The sequence below is a fragment of the Papilio xuthus genome, unplaced genomic scaffold (genome assembly GCF_000836235.2).
Source record: "Papilio xuthus unplaced genomic scaffold, Pxut_1.1 DF826933.1, whole genome shotgun sequence".
NCBI classification, from domain to species: domain Eukaryota; kingdom Metazoa; phylum Arthropoda; class Insecta; order Lepidoptera; family Papilionidae; genus Papilio; species Papilio xuthus.
The window spans coordinates 1,161,237-1,171,069 of NW_013531716.1; the positions used below are offsets into that span (position 1 = coordinate 1,161,237).

Below are 9,833 nucleotides of genomic sequence, written 5' to 3' on the forward strand. Positions count from 1 at the left end.
AGAAAACTCATGTTTGATAATAATTATTTTTAGAATTTTAGTAATACTTAAATTAATATTCATCCCATAAAACTAACTAGGAACTGAAATGAGTTCCCTATTTTATATCAGGATATAAACGTAATCGAGTAATTTAAAGGAATGTAGTGAATCTTGAGAAGCTGAGCTGAGCTCCAGTTTTGCGGTCGACATACCTACAGCTTAATGCTCGTATCAAATATGCGAGAGTCAACTACTTCTTATGGTCTAATGGATATTGAACATGTATATACTTAGTTATTTCGAAGAATATTGTAAGTAAAAATCTATTAAAGAGATTAAGTTCTGATATTTAAAATGTACATTGTAATTCTAGGGTTCTCCACTGTATAGTGGCTACTTATATAAAAGGCTTATGATAAAAGGCACGTAAATATGTCAGTTCATAATCTGTCCTAAATCTTACTAATATTATAAATGCGAATATTTAGATGCATTTGTTAAAAGGTATCTTCAGAAAGTTGCATAGATCTCGCTGAAATTTGCAACAGATGTAGATCATAGTCTGGAAGAACTAGGCTACTATAAAATTATTCAAACTTTCGTGAGACATTACAATAAAGAGTGAGCGACGAGCCGCGTTCTCGAAATAATACCATTCCCACTCACCCTGATGAAGGGCCCCCGATGGGCTCGAAACTAGTCGGTGTCACCACCGGACGAATATACGTGAGTGTTTAGCCGTTTTTATATAAGTTTAACTAGGCTACCAATAATGTTTTTTAATTCCGCGCGCACGGAGTCGTGGACGATAGCTAGGTATTTTATAAAAACAATTCTTTCTCAACAATTTATGAGCTTTCGGAGCTTATCTATAAATTGTAAGCAGTTTTACTAGAGTTAGCAATTAAAGTATCATCTAATTTATCAATTATTTATATTAATAATCAAAGAAAATTAACTTTATGATAGGGTTTTATGTTTTTGTATTTATGTCACGTAGTCAGTCGAACTGGCTACATCTTTTTGACATTGATTCGAACAAACATTTATCTTTCGTTTATTTACCTTACATTTGTTAGTGAAAAGGGTTCGTTCATTGATTCAGTTACGAATTTGACTTCATTAGAAAAGTTTTTTAAAGTTTATTTAAATAAACTTTAAAATACTTGCTAGCTTTAATAAAATATGTAAATGCAAAAACAATTAGGACTATTAAGTCGTCCTCCGAAGTGTAATGCGACTGAGTATTAAGTCAGACTCATCTAGTAACCCTCGACGAGTCTGAAAATAGTGGGACTACGTATAGTTCTTTTCAAACATCTTGACAGTTCAAGGTCATCGACGCGCTGTGCAGCACTCTCCCCCCGAATCTCGCTACGACCCGCTACACCTAGAATTCTGCGCAGCAACTCGCTCGAAGTTAAGAGCCGCCATCATCTGCGAAATAGTGTACTTGAACTTAACTATACTTAGAAAATGTAGTTGTGCGGTCTTTAATTAGTAAATAGTTCATCAAAGTTGCAGTAAATCATAAGCATTTTATTAATGCAATAATTTAATAGGTTTAATTTGAATGTTTTAATAATTACTTACATCACAAAAATAATTAGAATAGTTTAAAATTGTCAGAAACCTTGTAAACATGTGAGAGACAATTAGAATTAGAGCAATCAAGTACAAATTAATTCCAGTGGATTGCACACAAACAGGACGGGAGAGGAAGTTCGCGGCTTGAATTTTAATCAGTCTGTTGTTGGCTTTGACTATGCTAACACATTGATTTGCTTCAACTGAAAATCAAATACCAGAAAACAGGATATTTGATGAAGGAAAAGTGGCAAACGAAAAGTAATTATCATACACTATCGTGATAATTTTGATGTACGAATGTATAAGAATCGATAGAGGTATTTCAAGACAGGGCTAAATGGAAGTCCGTAGTCTCTGTCTCCGGGTTACGAGCGTGATTTGTTTTATAGTCAGTCGGATGTTTTGTGTTTTTAAAATTAATTTAAGGACACTTTTCAAAGAGAATGATAGAAATATTTTTGTTAACCGATTTCAAAAGAGGGAGGTTCTCAATTTGTCTGTATGTTTTTTACATTTGCTACAATGCAGGAAACTGACAGCTTTACGTTTCCTGTTGTAGACATTATTAGAATCCTTTGGCTCGAATGGCGCGCTTTCGTTACCAAGTCCAGTGTCAGAACGATTTGTGAGGGGACACAAACTTCGACATTTTAGCAAGGATTTTCTTCCTAACACTTGTACGTGTAATTTCAACTCTTTACCCTGGTCAAGGTTGCGGGAGTGCACTGGATGCGGGCGGCACAGGACCGTGCATTGTGGCAATCGATGGGGGAAGCCTACGCCCGGCAGTGGACAAGTTTAGGCTGAATTTGATGATGCGATGACCCTGTGAAATATATATTTTACTGAATTAGTCTCAAATTTAATAAATACCAACTGAATTTCGAACTCGTAGACTAGATAGCAAACAGTGTGAAATGTTCACAACTGGATAAGTACATTTTTAGAACCTGGCAATGTGCCACGGCTGTTAAAAGGTTACCACATTTCCCCGGCAATTTCATTTTGTTCGCACACATCTTTATTCTGATAAGAATCTAGTCCGTGTCAGAGCAGTTCTACAAAATTGTTACAATGTGAAAAAAAAATAATTACGTTTCTATGTTTAGAAGAAATTCAGAGATATGGGTGAAGTACCCGCACTTGGCCAGCGTGGTTGACTAAGACCTAATCACTCCTAACTTAGGGTAGGCTCCGAGCCCCTCGATGGGGACGTATAGCGAGCTGATGATGATGATGTTAAGAATGAAAGTTGAAATATAAGTTGTTTGTATAATTATAATATCCTATTCTTCAGTAAAACAAAAATACTAAGGATTAATTAATGAGGTTTTAGAAATTTAACTAAATAAAACTAACGTTAATATTCAAGAGCCACGCGCGACGGGTCGGGGGACCTGTCGCGCCGATTGTTGCGGATGGCCCCCCTCTTGTGTTCTGAGGGTATCATCATCATAAGGTGATGGGAGGGGTCTAACATATGACCCCTCCCTACACGAGTCGAGCCCCTACCAGGGGCTCCCCCGGGCCGTGGATAAACTAACGTAGATGCTACGGTTCGGTTCGGCGTAGGAGAACACCGCAGGGTTTAGTGGGTAGTCCGGTCTTGTTCCCAGACCGGGAGTCTCACACGAAACCGTTCCTGCTGCCCCCGCAGCACGGACGGCGAAGTGCATAAACGCATTCCCCACGTTAACAAAAAAAAAACGTTAATATTCAAAATACCTAATGCCTAATAAAGTTATTTTGCAAAAACTTCTTTAATTAATGTGAATAGATGACATAATATAATACATTGTTTAAAACAGAAATAAGTATTTTATAAATTCATTATTAAAATGTATCTTTCTCGAACGAAATATGTGTAATTTATGATTTCAATAAAACTATAAGAGGCTTGAAATGTGAAAGCGCTCGAGTATTGCTGTACTTCACAGGAAATTGCATGTGATATTTTAACTTCCTTTTAGATATACTTGTTATTAAAAATTTAAAAATATAAAAAAATATAATATTACACGAATATTACTTAGTAATCAAGCGATGTTTCCAGTTGTTCCGATCGACCAACTTGTAAATGGGATATATCCCATCGGACCGATCAACTTTGGTATCACGCTATGTATTTTTATAAGTTATTTTTATAAGGGGCTTAGGTGGCTCAGTGGCTAAGCACTGCAGGTCCTGGGTTTGAATCCCGCCATGTATCAATGTGTTTTTCGATTTTTGATTTACATATGTACATTTAGCCGACGTTCTTACGGTGAAGGAAAACATCGTGATGCAGGTTGCATATATCTGAGAAGAAATTCAAAAATATGTGTTAAGTCAACCAACAAAATATCAAGTCCTTTTTAATAAAAATTAACAATACCAACAATAAAATCATACATTTTGGTAACAAAAAAAAATGTATAATATGTACCTACGTAAAATACCGATTTATCGCCAATCAGATTTTATATTTGTGCAAGCTGCGATATTTCCAATTCGTAACTGAAAATTGTAAAACCAAACAGTATTTTTTGTTTACCAATTCACAAACAAATCGTCATAATTTGGAAAGCAAATTTGTATATTTTAAAGCACTTTTTCAATATTTATTAAGTTAAGTTTTTTTTAATACTACGCAGACGGAGTCGCGGGCGACAGCTAGGTATTTAAATATATCACAATAAAGTGGCATTATAGTGTCAGAAGAGTTTAATGATGATCGACCTGACACTATGTCAGTGAATAATTGACTTCGATTATTGTGAAAAATGTACGCACTAGCAACTGGACAAGCGAATCCATTCAATGCCTTTATTTTAATATACCGTTATTTATTTTACTACTATTATTTTAAATTTTAATATTTTACATTTCACACATTTTTTTTATTTATAATAAAACTAACTTTTGCCCGTGACTCTGTCCGTGTGGGATAAAATAATAATAGACTATGTGTTCTTCCAGGCTATGTTACATTTATGCCAAATTTCAACGAGATCCATACTGCCGTCCTTACCTTCAAACATCCATCCATCCAAACATGCGCATTTATAATTTTACTAAGATATTCATTAAAAATAATATCAAAGCAGTCTTTTCAATGTCCTAAAAGTCTTAGTCTTTTAGAGTAAGCACTTAGATTCTAGGTGTCAAATTCGACAAACATTTTCCTACTCCGACTCAATATGGATACATTCACACGCTGTGTAACAAAACTCAGAAGCGTGTACCAAACTTATCAGTTAAGGATTCGACGTTTTTATCCCCAAAGTGCACTCGTGAGTTGGTGTTTTACGCTGCATTTTGCTTACATAACGCCTCTCTCGTGTATTAGTAATGTCTTTCGAATACTATTCAATGCAAAGTACACTGTTAGACTTAAGTGTGAACTATGAAAAGTGCTGACAAGTTAGATGCGGTACACTGTTCTTCTATAGCAATACTAGCTGTCGCTCGCGACTGCGTCTCGGGTAATTAAAAGAAAACCTTAATTAGTAGCTTATGTGACTTTCCAGATTATGTTGTACATCTATGCCAAATTTCATCGAGATCTATGCAGCCGTTCTGGATTTACCTTCTAACAAACAGTCATCCATTTAAACATTCGCATTTATAATATTAGTAAAATTACCGCGATGAAAAGCCTATTTCAAAAGTGCAAAAGGACAATTTTTTAATTAGGTTACCTCAGTCTGTGTTCAATTGGATTATTGTTAACGTATACGTTTATAGATGGAAGTAAATTAGTTGTTTAAAATGTAATCTTCAGATCCTGCTTCCATGAGTTTGTGTGGAAATAATCAAAGCATAATATCACTAATGTTACTACATGGGGTAAAATGTTTATTTTGGTTTCTGCTTTTTTTAAATACGCATATTATTTCAAGCATTTAATATGGAATTCATATTTATACCGTATCCATATTGTATTTTCGTATGAAAGATCTGAATGGATTGCGCAATGTTCCGTGTAATGCAAGAAACTACAAAGCTTGTTCAGTCCCTGACATAATGCTATCTGTAAATATATTTAACTTAACATTTTCCTATTTAGATAAATTATTAGCGTTTTGTAGTTTTTTAATAAATAAAAACTCACAATTTTTTAGTTCAATTTTTGGGATCTTTATCCGCTTTGTTGAATTCACTACATCAAAGGGACGCTGCAATGTCGATATTCAACAATACGATAAAAGGGAATATCGAATACCGTAAACCAACAAAAGAGTATTAAATTCGAATGTTTACCCAAGACCTTTAATTTTATAAAGAATAAATTGTTAAGAATTTCGTTAAATGGGGCAACTAAACTAAGTCAAGTAAGACTTCAAAAGGTACCTCGTACAAAAAACCCGAATATATTACAATCACTCTTATTTTTTTTTTGCTTTTTTTCTTCTTTTTTTTATAGATGTACATAGAATTTATTATACACACACACTTATATATATATATCACTCTTTTTTTTATTATCACTCTTATTCTTCTTGAAATATATATAGCATAGGCGTTTCAGCTGCATGCAAACTTCTTTCATCCGAAACCAATACAATACTTGTACGTAATAGTTCTTAAATAATTATCGTTCCGCTAACCGCTAACAATAATATACGGTCGTAACAAACGTGTGACTGATGTTATCATGTGACACGTGTCAGCATTTATTTGTTTAAACTTAATGAATTGAACACTACGAATTAGAAAAAAACGTGTTAGATATTTACACAGTTATTATATCGATAAGAGATCAATCGCTCTATAGACCGTTGGTGGCTCAGGAGTTAAGCTCTCGACTTGTAATCTGCAGGTCCTGAGTGCGAAACCATTCAATTACGAATGTGTTTTTCGTTTTTCGATTTGAATAGGTACATTTATAGGGTGTAACCACCGCTAAATTTAGGGAAAGCTCTGAGCCCCTCAGTGTTTTAAGTGAGCTGATGGTGATGATACTTATACCTGGTCGTTAAACTTGGATGCCTGATAGCGAGATGCTGCATGAATCTCATACAATGTTAGAAGTGTAAGAAGCAATATGAGAGGTAACTTCAAACAACAATCGTAGTTAGTTCGACTCAACTGAATCCCAATTAGTTTCTTCAAACTCCATCTATAATAACTACTTTTCTTGTAGCTTTAGAATTTTTACATGTCTGATATTTGTATAGACAAAATTCTATCTGACCTAAAAATATTAACCCTATCTTAATTATTATATCAATACTAACTGTCGCCGGGGACTTTGTCCGCGCGGAACAAAAACATAATTGGTAGCCTATGTGTTCCTAAGCCTATCCGTTCAGCCGTTCCCTAGATACCTTCAAACAAACATCTATCCATCCAAACATTAGCATTTATAATATAAGTACGACATGGTTAAAATTCAAGGAAAAATAAAAGGCAAAAGCAAGTCATTAGGCAAGCCTATACATTTCAAGTATTAGAACCACATAATTCACCATTCGATTATAGAAAAGAAATCAACATAAAATGCATTCAAATTAGTATTCGATATCAGTATTCGATAACAACAAAATGTTCTATACTATAAATTAAATGTTCACATCGGAGGGTTTCATATCGGCTTCAGTAACAATAATATTATCAAGAACAAACCTTATCTTTAATTTGAAAAACAAGTTACTGCAATCGTATTATTCAAATGAGAATAAGATTGTATCAAAGAATATTTTATTCCAAACTTTTATTCATAAAAGACCAGACGCTGTAAGGAGTTTGTTTAACATAATACTACAATTTGTACTTTTTATAATAAAACATTGAACAATGAAGTCATTATACTATTCTCGCATCATCCATCGAAACATTGGCATTGTTAATATTAGTAAGTTAAATATAAAGCAGCTCTTCAAGGCACAAATTCGAAAAAAATGAATAAATAGTATCTTACGTCCGTCTCCTGGCTCTAAGCTACCTCCTCACCAATTTTCAGCCATATCGGTAAAGCCGTTCTTGAGTTATAAATAGTGTAACTAACACGACTTTCTTTTATATATATATATATATATATATATATATATATTTTGCATTTAGTATGAAGTATGGTGACCAATTAGTATCCTGTTTATAGATTAAAAATATATTTCTATATGTATAAGCCTTTTCACAAACAAACATGAATAATTAAATCAAAACCACAACAATGAAGACAAGCGTCATTGTTTAAATTATTAAAGTAAACTTAATTATTCTACCATAGACAAGACAAGACAATTTTAGGGACCTTAATGTCATCATCTAACTTAAACACTTGAATTACTTAAAGTTACAGAGGAACTAACGCTAAGTGAACGTGTGTAAAGCAACATAATATAAGAACATAAAACGTTCCAAAATCCTAATACTTTGGTGTTTACTTTTTCTTAATATAAACAACACTCATATTCCACGTTTAAAATAATAGTATTACTGGCCACCGACATACCACTAAGAAAAAATATAAAGATAAAAAAAATTATGGAATTGGCGCGAATGAAAAATAAAGTTGTAAGACGAATTATCACACAACACAACTAAATTAATTACTCTCATGGAATTTATTGTAAATAGTAAATTAAGAACGAAATAAAGAAGATATTTACAGATTGTTTACATTTTAACAATATCTATATTTCGCTTAATATACGAAATTATCTCCATCTTTTAACTTCATTCAAAAAAATCCTCAATTCAAGTTAAGAATTTTTTAAAAACGGAAATGAACTGTACACACAATAGATATCGTTAGGCGCGACGTGAGAAGCGGAAACCAATTCGCAGCGTTGCAGTCTTTCGAAATAAAAATCCATTCTACCTTCAACTAATAGACAAAACTAAACTTAAGTTTAAAAATTTTACTTTTAATTTATAGAAAATTTATACCTTTTATATTACTATTCCCTAATATAACACTTACTAAAATTATTGTTATGTTTATAACTATAAAATTAAAACATCAAAATGTATGCGTAGTTACAAACTTCAATAAACATTTATAATCTGTATATTACGAAATACCGTCATTTGTATTCAAAATTTACTAAAAATGATTTAAATTTTTAACACTTCAAATGTTACATTGGTCATATTATTTTCGGTATTATGTTCAAATGTGTTATAATGGAAGATTTCCATTATCTAAAGGAAAAACAGTAAGTCAAGTCAAACAGTAAGTAAGATTGAATTGCTTTAGAAGTAATTGATAGTAATCAGAATGTGAACAATGGCTCCGTATTCATCAACAGAACAAGAAGGAATAAACAATAAAGAAAATTACAAAAACGATCAAAAAATAAAATATACTAAACCATATGTAATTGAACATGAAATTTCCAATCAAACTAATGAAAATAATATCGATTATATAAACGAAAAGCAAACTTTTGTAGAAAAATATAAATTCGAAGATTACTCCAATTATTTCAAAGATATTCAGAATACATCAAATATGGTTACATATGCTCAGTATATGCCTCAACAAATTTATAATTTTCCAATTACAATCAACGATTGGAACCCAATAATAACAGTACCAACATCTTTGTACACAACTGTACAAGTACCATTTGTAACCATAAGTCCACAAATTATAAATACAGCAGTTGCTCCATCATTATGTTTTTGTGGTACAGCAATTGCTGAACCTATAATACCTATTTCTCCAACTATATCAGAAGTACCAATACCAGAAAATTACTATGAACTAGTAAACTATAAGCCTGAAATTATAAAATGCATAAATAACAATGCTAACGCAACCCAAGAAGTAGCAGATACCAAATTGACACCAACTGAATCAACCAATTCAGATGGAATAGAAGAGTCAATAGAAAACTATCTAAGACTGCCGAAGGAATTATTTCCTACCGCAAGAATGTTTACAATCGATCCAAATCAAATCATAGATGTATTTTGTAATCAGGAAGATATAAGCGACCATACGCCTTGGATACTAGATCTGGAATTTGGATTGCCCAGAGTAGCTGTCACAAGACATATACCTATTTATGATGTGCAGTTCAATAGTATACATTGTAAGAACACACCAAGTGCAATACATCCAGGATTCGAAAGATGCAATAAAGGATTCAAAAGAGAGTTGCTATTTTATTATGATTGTATCGTATCCACTTGGTATAAAGGTTTTGTCGCAATGAAAAATGACACGTCCGTGAAGAATTTCCAGACATGGTTACTTAAGGCGATGCAAGTTTTTGGAATGTGTTGGCCATAACACGCATGCGATGGCCAATATTTTGTAAATATGCAAT

The 9,833-nt window shown here is 32.9% G+C and overlaps 1 protein-coding gene across 1 annotated transcript; it reads left to right on the forward strand.

Moving 5' to 3' along the window:
• The first annotated feature begins 8,935 nt into the window (after positions 1–8,935).
• Positions 8,936–9,833, forward strand: LOC106122018 (uncharacterized). Its single transcript, XM_013317865.1, has one exon. The coding sequence runs from the start codon at positions 9,011–9,013 to the stop codon at positions 9,794–9,796; it is 786 nt and encodes a 261-aa protein (XP_013173319.1). The 5' UTR covers positions 8,936–9,010; the 3' UTR covers positions 9,797–9,833.

Coding starts and splice junctions, on each gene's coding strand:
- LOC106122018 (XM_013317865.1), top strand. CDS start 9,011: ATGGTTACATATGCTCAGTATATGCCTCAACAAATTTATAATTTTCCA.